The sequence below is a fragment of the Cetorhinus maximus genome, chromosome 18 (genome assembly GCF_964194155.1).
Source record: "Cetorhinus maximus chromosome 18, sCetMax3.hap1.1, whole genome shotgun sequence".
Taxonomy (NCBI): Eukaryota; Metazoa; Chordata; class Chondrichthyes; order Lamniformes; family Cetorhinidae; genus Cetorhinus; species Cetorhinus maximus.
Window position 1 is genome coordinate 13,476,860 of NC_135896.1, and position 12,283 is coordinate 13,489,142.

The following is a 12,283-nucleotide window of genomic DNA, read 5'->3' on the forward strand; positions in this document are numbered from 1 at the left end:
AAAGCAGGTAATAATGCTGATAAGATTGTTCAAAGTCGGGGGATTTTGAGCAATCCAAGTCTACCGGCTGTGATGTTTGTGTGGGAACAGCCATTAAATAGCCTACTTTGGGGGTCTGGGACCAGCAGAACTCCACAGAGATGAGATTGCATGACTGCAGCAGAGCAACATGATTAAAAACTCGAGACTATGTGAAATAAGAGTCCATTCAGTGACAGCTTCCAACAGATGCTAACAGCTTGAAGAAGGCCTTAAAAAGTCTTTACTGACTTAAATTTTCCCCCTCGAATCCGCAGTCTATTTTTGCACCAAAAATCGCAGCTTCATGGACAGAGCTCCCTGCATGCCTGGACAGGCAGCAAAGGCTCCACAGCTCATGGCGGCATCTACCCCATTGAAACATTCCAAAAAGACCTCTTGAAACAAACTAAAGGTTGCAGCATACTACAAAGCGGACACAAGTACGAAGCCATAGTGTGGAATAGGCAGCGTCTACAGGCTTATGCGCAATTCATCCACCATTGGCACGATAGCCAATACAAACAAGCCTAGTAAGGAATGAAGGTCATGTGGCTGCACACATGCACCCAAAAAACCTCCCAACTTTTAACAATGTATGAAAGGTATGTGGCACCAGAGGGCGCTGGAAGCACACATGCAGATAGCAAAGGCCGGACCAAATGGTTCGACATCATGGGAAGGCACAACTAGAGGCCAAACATGTACAGCGTTCCAATCAATCAATGAAAAGTGCGTACAAATCATCGCCATAACAAGATCCACAGAATGACCAGCCAAGCTATACAGTCAGATGGTGAGGATCACCAGATCAATACACAAATTGAGCCGACATTCAGTATAGTGAACATCAAAGGATGTATTGGCACAGTGATAGCAGCAGAAGCCTTTGCCGCCATCCCGATTATATGCCCGCAGATACAGGACCAGCATAAGTTATATGCAAAACCGGATACTGGTGCAGGTACAAATATCGTTTCACTTCGTACACTGGAATGTCTGTACTCACTGAAGAGGCAAGTGGTGGTTCAACCAACCAATGCCATCTCATTATGTACAATGGTTCAGAGGTTCAGTGACACCCAGGGTCTATAGACGCCGCCTGTCATTCCTGCAGATGACCGAGAACCAGTGTCGCTGAAGACTGTGCATGTCTAGGGAACTGGTCGCTCACATCTGCCAGCTACTGCAGGATTTGGCACCGCAGGGGCATGGAGGGCATCCACTGCCAGTGTCCTGAAAGAGACCACAGCGCTCAATTTCTATGTCAGTGGCTTCTTTCAGGGCTCCACAGGTGACCTCCGTGGGATCTCACAAGCCTCCATCCACAAATGCATCCATGAGGTCATGGATGCCATCTTTGCGAGGGCACACAACTTTGTGCATTTCACCTGGGTGCATGACAGCCAGGATGCAAGAGCGATTGGATTCACCCAGATCTCAAGTTTCCCATAGGTTCAGGGTGTGATCGACTGCACTCACGTGGTACGCAGGTCCCTGTCGAAACACACGGTGAACTACATCAACCACAAGGGATTCCATTTGTTGAATGTGCAGCTGGTGTGCGACCTCGCACTGGCTAGACGATGCAGGCGCGCTTGGGAGGCCCTCATAGTTGCTAGATTTGTGGAGGATGATGACAACATGCAGTGAGGTGACCCCATAGATCCTCACATTGCATCTGTGAATGTTTGACTCCAGTCTGGCTTATGGCAGCGCAAATACCCTCTCTGAGAATGCTCCTGTTATGGAGATGCAGTGGAGGCCCTAATAGTTGCTCGATTGCAGGAGGATGATGACAACATGCAGTGAGGACATTCCATAGATCTTCACATAAACTCTGAGAATATTTTCCTTGCTATCCAACTTCTTAAATCTTCAGAGACCAGTCTTGCCCTGCTGCGGCAGTCGAAGCTACAAGGGAAAGGAACAACTGGTAAGTAGTGGGTAAAGTCGGGTAAGTATTTACTACTTTAATCGCTTATAGTTTAAGGTCTTTTTGTGGTTTATAGTTTGTATATTCTATAGTAACAAGGATCAGGAAAGAAGGGCCCTAGAGTTACTGATTTAAAAGGTTTAGTTTAAAGGGATAAGCCATGGCAGGAGAGCTCAAAGCCGTGGTGTGCTCCTCGTGCTCCAGGTGGGAAGCCAGGGACATTTCCAGTGCCCGGGACCAGCATGTGTGCAGGAAGTGTGTCCAGCTGCAGCTCCTGGAAGCTCAGGTTTCAGAGCTGGAACGGCAGCTGGGGACGCTGTGGAGCATCCGCGAGTCTGAGATCATTGTGGATAGCAGGTTTAGGGAGGTGGTCACACCGCAGATGAAGGGACTTGAGGAAGGAAGGGAATGAGTGACCACCAGGCAGTCCAAGAGAAACAGGCAGGTAGTTCAGGAGTTCCCTGGGGTCCTGCTCGCAAATCGATATTCCATTTTGGAGGCTGATGAGGGCGCTGATTCCTCCAGGGAGTGCGGACAGAGCCAAGCTTTTGGCACCACAAGCAGCCTGTCTGTACAGGAGGGTAGGAAGAGAGGAAGAATAATAGTAATAGGGGATTCTATAGTCAGGGGAACAGATAGACGCTACTGTGGCCGTCAACTTGACTCCAGGATGGTATGTTGCCTCCCTGGTGCCAGGGTCTGGGATATCACTGAATGGCTGCAGGGTATCTTGAAGGGAGAGGGTGATAAGGCAGAGGTCATGGTACATGTTGGTACCAATGACATAGGTAGAAAGAAGGATGAGGTCTTGCATCAAGAATTCAGGGAGTTAGGCAGTAGACTAAAAAGCACTTAAAAAGTACTTGGATGAGCACTTGGCACGTCATAACATTCAAGGATATGAGCCAAGTGCTGGTAAATGGGATTAGGTAGGTAGGTCAGGTGTTTCTCATGTGTCGGTGCAGACTCGATGGGCCGAAGGGCCTCTTCTGCACTGGATGATTCTGTGATTCTGTGACTCCTGTCTGGCCGAGGGCAGCTCACTTGCACTCTGTGAACAGGGTCATATCATAGAGACGCAACCATGAACCTTTAGAAGCATCTGGTCCTTTGTCCGCCTTCAGCACCTGACCCCTTCAGAAGCTGGAGTACAGCATCAGTGGTCACAGATGCTGAAGAAGTGGAGGTCAGACCCTCCTTAATGGTGCTGAGAGCACACAGAGAGAATGAGGGAACTCTGTGGCGTCTGCCCACTACATTCTGTCAGCACTGACCAGCACCACCGAGGTGCAGGCATCAGTAATGTTTCCAGGGAGTGTGAGGCTGGACCATCACTTTGGTCCGGAGGTTGCACAAAGCACAGGGAAGAGGCCCTGGACTGAGACACCTGCCTTTATCTTGTGCAGAAAGGTTTCACATCTGAGTGACAAGAACACTGCTCATCAGAACAAGGAGCCATAGGCAGGGAGACATTCTTGGGAGTTTATTTACAATAGTGAACAGTATGTACAAGTGATTAACACCCGTGCACAGGCTGTGCAACTAATTCTTCTTAATCTTCCTAACCCTGCTGCTACGTCTTGGTGCTCCCTGGACATCCACAGCGGAGATGGAGGCAGCCTGCTGACTGCAACACCCTGACTGTGATGACCTTGGCGAGCACCCTCTGGAGGCAGAGACCTGGAGGGCCCCGGCCTGCTTTCGGGGCCCTGCTGTGTGGCAGTGGCACCGCCTTCGGCTTCTGGAGCTGGAGCTGCTGAGCTCACAGAAAGAGGCTATTCGGATGGGCCGGACACACCTGGAGTAATCTGGGTGGAAGGCCCCGGAGTGGGCGGCCCCAGAGTGGGCACCTGCTGATCCTCCGCCCTATGGATGCCTGAAGGAGGACTCCTTGAGGAGAAGGTATAGCTGGAGTGAGACCAGGCTGCTCTGCACCTCTCTTGCATACGCACTGTTGGAGACCAACTATGGCGTCAGGAGTTCAGCCCGCGTAGCAGTGCAGGAGTGATGTCTTGGCCAAGGTCTCCATGGCAGCTGCCATCCTACCAGTGTTGAGCTCGGTGCATTTTCATGCAGGCGCTATCACCTCAGTCTGAAGGCAGATCCATTCCTCCATCGTGCCTTGCAATCTGAGAAGTGCAGCGGACATCCCTTCCTGATGATCCTGAGCTTGCCTTTGCAGCTCCAGCAACTGTGACATGACCGAGTTCAGGGGCTCGTCATCTGACTTGTTATCAGCAAGTTTCTGGTCTCCAGCCGTCCTCTGAGTGCCGGACACCTGGGAAGTCCCTGCCACCGCCTGCTGAGGATCAGACAGTGCGATGTGATCCCAAGGCTATTCAAAACTAGGCCGCACCAAAGTGTGTGTCTCTGCGTTGGTGAAGGTTGTGGGTGAGCACTGTGATGGGACTTCAAGGAGGGTGTCTTCAGATTCCTCTTCCGAGGTGTCTTCAGGGCTTCACTGGAGGCCCTGGGTTGTGGACTCTGTCGGCTGTTTCTCAGATGTGCCTGCGGAAGCAAGGGGATATAATTAGTGCATGGCAGTGGCCAGTGAAACAGGACACATCACTCACAGCATGGTTGTCTGATGTATGTTGAACTGCTGGACCCTCACTTGGTAGAGCACCGCCAACCTCGCCATCAGCACAGGACCGGTCCAGATCACTGCCAGCCAGCTGGATGGCTCTGTTTTCAAAGTCTGTGAGGACCTTGATCTCATGCATTCCTCCACCAGTCTGCGACCTCTCCCTCTTGTTGTGTGCCAGCTTGTCCTGCATGAATAGAGATGGAGAGAGTGTAAGCAGGATGCCTGACAGGCCAGATGATAAGTATGCCTGGCATCTGTGGGTGGTGAGTGGTCCCATGGACAGGATGAGGGCAATGAAGGTCTCTGTGAGAGAGTCAATGGCTATATCCCTTGAACTGGCAGCGAGTGAGGGCTCTGTGGATGTGTGACGGGTTTATAAGTGTGTGAGCTGAGAGTGAGGAGAAGAGTGACTTACCCTGCCGAAGGAGATCGTTCATCCTCTTGCGGCACTGGGTGGGCTGTCCTCTTTTGTAGGGCATTGGTGCTGACCACCACTGCCACTGCCTCCCAAGCCTGGCTGGTGATGCCGCTGCCCATCCTGTGGCCAGAGCGAGGGTATAGGACACCCTGGCGGGACTCCAATGTGCCCAAAAAGCATTCCAGAGATGTGTCACTGAAGAGGGGGGACTGCAGTCTTTTTGCCTTTCAGGGCCATCCTGTCTTCCAGGCAGCAGTTGTGGTCTGGAAACACTGAGATGTGTACTTGCAGCTGGACTGTAAACATGGTGCCCGGAGTGATGAAGCAGTGAGGTGATGGCGGGTGGGCGAACGTCATGTGTGTTCCCGGGAATGCATGAACAATGTGGCGGGTTTGGGATGACACGGCCTAAAAATCCGTCATATCGTCCGGCGGGTAAAACATCGTTTACCCACCCGCTCCCAAACTTAGTCTAAATCCGGGACAATTCCACCCCCGCATCTTGAATACTGTATGCAGGTTTGGTCTCCTTATTTAAGGAAGGATGTAAATGCATTGGAGGCGGTTCAGATGAGATTTACTAGATTGATACCTGGTATGAGCGGGTTGTCTTATGAGGAAAGGATTAGACATAATGGGCTTGTTTACACTGGAGTTTAGAAGAGTGAGGGGCCACTCGATTAAAGCAGATAAGATCCTGAACGGTCCCGATAAAGTGGAAGTGGGAAGGATGTTTTCTCTTGTGAGAATTAGGGGTCGCCCTTTTAGGACAGAGATGAGGAGAAATTTTTTTCTCTCAGACGGTCGTGTGACCTTGGAACGCTCGGCCTCCGAAGGCAGTGGAAGTGGAGTCATTGGATATTTTTAAGGCAGAGGTAGATTGATTCTTGTTAGGCCAGGGAATCAAAGGTTATCGTACATAGATAAGAATGTGGAATTTGAAACACAAACAGATCAGCCATGATCTTATTGAATGGCGGAGCAGGCTTGAGGGGCCGAATGGCCTACTTCTGCTCCTGTTTCATATGTTCATATGTACCTCATGAAGTCTCAAGGACACCTGCTGCTGATTACCATCTACCGCCACCACCACCCCCACTTCACTCCCCCACCCAAGGGTGGCAAGGGCACAGAATGTACTCTGGGTGGCTTGTGAGTACTGCTACTGACCAAGCTAACCAGGTCCTAAAGCTCAGTGCCACACTAGTGCCAGGAATGACCATCTCCAATGAGAGACAATCCAACATCTCCCCTTGACATTTAATGGCATTACCATCGCTGAATCCCCCACTATCAACATCTTGGGTGTGACCATTGACCAGAAACTGAATTGGATCATCCATATAAATACTGTGGCTAGAAGAGCAGGCCAGAGGCTAGGAATCCTGTGACAAGTAACTCACCTCCTGACTCCCCAAAGCCTGTCCACCATCTACAAGGTACAAGTCAGGAGTGTGATAGAATACTCCCCACTTGCCTGGATGGGTGCAGCTCCCACAACACTCAAGAAGCTTGACACCATCCTGGACAAAGCAGCCCGCTTGATTGGCATCCCATCCACCACCTTAAACATTCAATACCTCTACCACGGACACACAGTGGCAGCTGTGTGTACCAGCCACAAGATGCACTGCAGCAACTCACCAAGGCTCCTTAGGCAGCACCTTCCAAACCCACAACATTTACCATCTAGAAGGACAAGGGCAGCAGATATATGGGATCACCACCACCTGCAAGTTCCCCTCCAAGTCGCTCACCATCCTGACATGGAAATATATCGGCCGTTCCTTCACTGTTGCTGGGTGAAAATCCTGGAACTCTCTCCCTAACAGCATTGTGGGTGTACTGACACCGCATGTACTGCAACGGTTCAAGAAGGCAGTTCACCGCTATTTTTTCAAGAGCAATTAAGGATGGGCAATAAATGTTGGCCTAGCCAGTGGGACCCACATCCCGTGAACAGATTTATTAAAAAAAAGGACTCAAGGGAAACATTCACTTGGAGTTGAACAACTGATATCCATGGAGAGAAGTTGCAAGCTAATTGCATCAGAAATTGCCTCCGCTCACCAACAAATCAAAACTTTCAGATGCTCTGGGTGCCACGCACAAGTCAGGTATTGAAGGGAAAGAGACATCAGTAGACTTCCAAAGCACCCTCTCTCCACCATCTGTTGGCTAGCAGCAGAAGTAGATCTTATTAAATCCGACAAGCGACAGCTACTAAAATCTTGTGACTTCTTCAAGGCAAAAGCCCCAACTGCATGTTTTGGTTGGGCTCCAGATGTGGTTCTGTGCCCCATTCAGGAAACGACACTTTAATAAGGACGCCAAGCCCTCAACGGCTCCACCTCAAAGGCATTTCATTGGCATTTCAGGACCTCTTGAGATTCTGAAAGGTGCGTTGGACAATGGAAGTCGTAAATCAAGTGTAATCCTTGATTATTAAGGTGCAACCTGTACCCATATTGAGATAATGGAGGGGTTATATGAAACCACATCAGCCTCTCCACCTGCTTACATCTCCCAGTCATACAGAAATTCTGCAGAGGACACAAAACGTCTGATCACTTTATTAATCTCGTGTTTACAGTATTCCATAAAGCAAGCATTATATTGCCAATAATCTGTTGCATTCCTTTATCTTTGGAACTCTCTTCCCTAGAGAGCAGTGGAGGCAGGGTCAATGAATATTTTTAAAGCAGAGGTAAACAGATTCTTGACTAACAAGAGGGTCAAATGTTATTAGGGGTAGGCAGAATGTGGAGTTGAGGCCACAATCAGATCAGCCATAATCTTATTAAATGGCAGAGCATGCTCGTGGGGCAGAATGGCCTACTCCTTATATGTTCATATGTTCCATTGCCTCTGTTTAACCACATCTTCTGTAAAGAAAGCTGACAAATTAAATTTAATCTGACATTCCAGGGTGAGGATCCCTACAGTTTGGTGGGTGAGGACTTCCACAGTGTTGGGAGAAGAAGAGGCCCATAGTTTGAATGGAGTGAGGAGATTAGAGTTTTGGGGGAAGTGAGGAGTCCCACAGATTGGGGAGGGGAGATGTCTACATAACTTGGGGTGGTGGGAATGGGGTCAAGCCTCAGGAGGTCTATGAAAATTTGTTGCATTCTATTACCTCTGTGTAATCTTATTGACAAATAAACCCAACAAAAGTCGATTCAGCCTGAAGGCTCCCAATTGGTTTTTTGGTGCGGATGTCGGTTTGAGGGAAGCGTTAGACTAGGGATGTGCAGCAATGATGGAGTTGATCCAGTGGAGGTAACTGGATACCCGTGTGTACACCCCATAGCGGCCCGGCCGCCCACATCCGGTGCCCCAGGATACAATGCCTATCAAGTACCAGGCTCCCGAGCGCTGGTCAGGTACTAGGAAGCCCCCACCCGTGTCCCCAGCGCAAGCGTCCTTCCCCCCCTCAGGCATGCCAGCACAGAACATGTTGGTGGTGACTGGCGGGCGGTGACCCCCGATTCGTGCCTTCTGGAAGGCCTGCCAGCAGCGGTTCTGGTCAACTAAGGGCAGCGGCACGTAACGCAGCCGGTCGCGGAGGAAGAAGCCATCCTCTATCCCCCAGCCAGCCACATAGCCCACTCTCCCTGGCTGGTAAAAGTCATGCCCTTTATGTCCCTGAGCCCTGGGTAAGCAGGCAGGCATTGCCCTCTCCTCTTCCCAGTTTGTCCTCAGCTTGATCAGGGCAATGTCATTGTCAAACTTGTGTAGCACCTCCTCGAACCTTGGGTGCACCACGATATCCTCGATCTCCAGGCTGCCTTCTGCCAGGAGCGCTTTCAGGCTGGTGCCTGGGCCCAACCGGATCTGGGTGGTGTTACGTTGGTGGACCAAGTCAATTCGGCGGCTGCCCTTGGGGTAGAAGATATGGGCAGCCGTCAACACCCAACCCCTGCCAATCAGGGTGCCACTGGCCCTCCCCCGGCCCCTTGCCACCACCAGTACATGCCAGGGGAAGCTCCCCTCCTCCGCCAGCTTGCCGCCCAGGATCCTCTGCACAACCGTCACCGGGTTTGGAGGCCGTCCGCAAACTGCAAAGGTGGGGAGAAGGAGAACAGGAGTCAACGGGCATAGTACGCAAGGAGTGAGAGGATTTGAGAGAGAGACAGAGAGAGAGAGAGAAAGAGCCAGATTTTCCTCAGGCATCCTCATTATGCATGCTCGGCGGTGAGCCCGGACCAATAAAAGCATTAACTCATCAGAAAATTTGTTTTGACAAGTGAAGTGAATTGTTGACTTTGCTTGATTGACATATTTTAGTGGTTACAATAAGTTATCCTTTCAATGATCTCTTTTGTCAGTGTCTCAATGTTTATTTGGACAAGATTAAGAGATGGGAAACGTTTCCAGCCTCTGTTTTGATACTTTAATGTCTGATTGACACTTTTGTAGAGTTGTAGGAACAGTAGTTTTATTCATAGAAAATTTCTGAATGGGTGTATTTCTTTCCTCAGCAGTTCCACACTTACCATTGTTATTATATGGCTCATTGGTTATGTATTTTGTGCATACTGGGTGAATGGGCATGGAAGAGACATGAGTTGACATTGAGTTGGCATGGAGGTTATAAGTGGGGCTTGGGGCTGGGGATTGTAAGGTGGTGTGGGTGATGAAGGCTAGAAGGCCTAACTGAGTTTGTTACAACTGGGATGAAGACCCAGGGAACCTGGGAGCTTCTAACCAGCCTGCCTCGGCACTCACCCACCCCCATGGCCACCTAGGATCTGCGAGGCTGGTGGGCTCTACTCCATCCTGCAACCAACCCCCCACCAACCCCCCAAGCAGGCCCCCACACGGAACGAAAATAGTGTGTGACCAGCGCTTTAAACCAAGCTGGGTCTGCTGTCAGAAAACTACCAGCCTTGGTAGTGAAAATCTGGCCCAGAGAGAAAGGGGCACACAAAGAGACAGAGGGAGAGACCAAGAGAAAGGAGGGAGAAAGAGAGAGCGAGACAGACAGACAGACAGAGAGAAAGGAACAAGAGAGGCACAGAGAGACAATTAGAGGCAGAGTGAGAGAATAGAGAGAGGTAGAGAGTGAGGGGGAGAGAAAGTGAAAAGGAGGGACAGGCAGAGAGAGACAGACAGACAGACACAGAGCGAGAGAAAAAAAATTAAAGGTAGAGACAGGGAGAGACAAAAGGAATAGGAAAGAGATAGAGGGAGACAGTAGGAAAGAGACAGAAATAGAGAGAGAGACAGAGAGAAAGAGACAGGCAGAGATACAGAGAGAGATAGAAGTTACCTTTAACTCCAGAGGTTCCATTCCTTGTGCCATAGCCCTCTCTCTTGCCCGTTCCTGTGGCATTCTGCTCCATAACCCATGGTTTGGTGGCAGCTTGGGGGTCACTGGCTGATGGGACGTCTGAGCTGCCGCTGGGTTCCTGTGACGCGGAACGGGCACAGAGCAGAGCAAGTGCCATAGTCAGGAGCCTAGGAGGGAAAGTAGAGAATGGTGGTTGTGCATGCGATTGCCAGAGACAACCAGGAGTGGGGGCAGTGGGGTTGGGCAGGGGGTGTGGTGGTCAGGTAGAAGGAAGCTTCAGGGCTTCTGCCACAACCTGGCCTCAGGACCATGCACCCCAGATTAAGGCCATTGGCGAACTGTGGCTCAGGCTTTCAGGCTTAATGAGTTAGACCATGGCCTCCTCATTGCCCAGAACAACTTTGCTGCCATAGAGGCAACAGGCATCCCATCCTTCAGCGTCACAGCTGTGCCAAAAAACAAAATGCACAACTGCCTGAGGAAATATTTTTTAAGAAGTTGGCCACAAAACTCCTGCAGGTCTCTCAAAATAACAGCCAGGTTGTTAAAGTGGTGGTTGGTATACTGAAGCTTGGCATTTAACTCGTAATCCTCTCTGTTGGCATCCGGCCAGATTCCCAACGCTATCATCACGCTGGTGCTTGAGCGGGTATTGGGCCCCCTCTGGGCCACGCTTAAGATAAAACTGTCAATATTTGAGACCCGAAGAGATATTTTCGCCCCAGGTTTCTGGGGTGAATTGAGGCTGGAGCCAGATGGATATACAGCCTGTTGGAGACTCCACAGTCAAGCTGGAGGTGTCTGCAAGTCTAAATGCATGGGAGGGCCCAGTAAACCATTAAACCTCAGCCTTTAGCTCTGGAGCCACAGAGAATTCCCAGGGGATTGGAGCAAACACATGCCAGGATCCCACCCAATGTACCACCACATCTTTTAACTAAGAGCGTCTAATGTACCTCATGATCCTTCAGCGAGAACAGATCCTGTTTTAATTTGCAGTGCTAGCAGCACACACACACACACGCAGCAACACAACACAGGCATGAACAAGAGACATTGACCTCTTGGACTGTTACAGTCTATAATCTCTGTTGGCTGCCCACGTCACTTACTCAGGAATGTTCATGGCTCAATCATGTTGCAGTAGTGAAAACAGATTTCAGTTCAGGTCCTCCAGAGTTACAGCATGGGGTTTGATACAGTGTAAATGTCCCTCTGCACTGTCCCATCAAACATGCCCAGTGCAGGATGGTACAAGGTTAAATACAGAGTAAAGCTCCCTTAACCGTGACCTATCAAGCACTCCCAGGGCAGGTAAAGCACATGGTTAGATGCAAAGTAAAGGTTTCTTTACATTTGAGCTTCTGTAGCTATTTTCAAATGTGACCCCATTTTAATATTTAAAAATAAATGTGATCCCATATGCTAATGAAAGGAAAACAGCAATAAAGGACGTAGTAACATTCAGTATATAATTATTAAAGTACACGTATTACAGATCAACATATAATACATCATATAAGTATGAAAATCTGTGTTTTTAAAGTATGTTGTAAAAATATTATTTTATGTACTCGCCAGACCATTATTCATCTGAGCCATTCCAGCTCATCAACTTTGGCCTGGAAGTAGCATATACGACGGACGTTCACATTTACATTTAGTATTACAGATTCATAGCAACATCACACCAAGGTTCATTTTGACATCGTTGCTTTTGATGTGAGACAAGTTAGATCAGTTTCAACAGAGGATTTCAAATTACATAAAATAATATTCAGTTCCAGAAGCTGCAGTTTCACTGTAGATTCTGCTACAAACAATGCAGCTTTAAAATAAAATGTATTTCATTCACATGGTTAATACCTTACCTGAATATGGAGCTGTGCTCCTCCCTACCTGGGGCTGGGTTTTATGAGTAACGTGCAGAGCATAAGCTTCTAAACAGGCACAGAAGACAATGAGCAACAATTATTGACCACTTAGGTTTCAACCAAGCTCTCCATATTCCCCAGTGACAGAAGATTCACT

General features: G+C 49.3%; 1 protein-coding gene across 1 annotated transcript; it reads right to left on the reverse strand.

Moving 5' to 3' along the window:
* Positions 1 to 7,516: 7,516 nt before the first annotated feature.
* LOC144692948 (haptoglobin-like) lies at positions 7,517 to 11,327 on the reverse strand. Its single transcript, XM_078562123.1, has 3 exons — positions 11,209 to 11,327; positions 10,232 to 10,419; positions 7,517 to 9,017 (listed from the first exon to the last, which is right to left on the reverse strand). Exons 1-3 carry the CDS (start codon positions 11,211 to 11,213, stop codon positions 8,200 to 8,202), a joined length of 1,011 nt encoding a protein of 336 aa, XP_078418249.1. The 5' UTR covers positions 11,214 to 11,327; the 3' UTR covers positions 7,517 to 8,199.
* Positions 11,328 to 12,283: the final 956 nt, after the last annotated feature.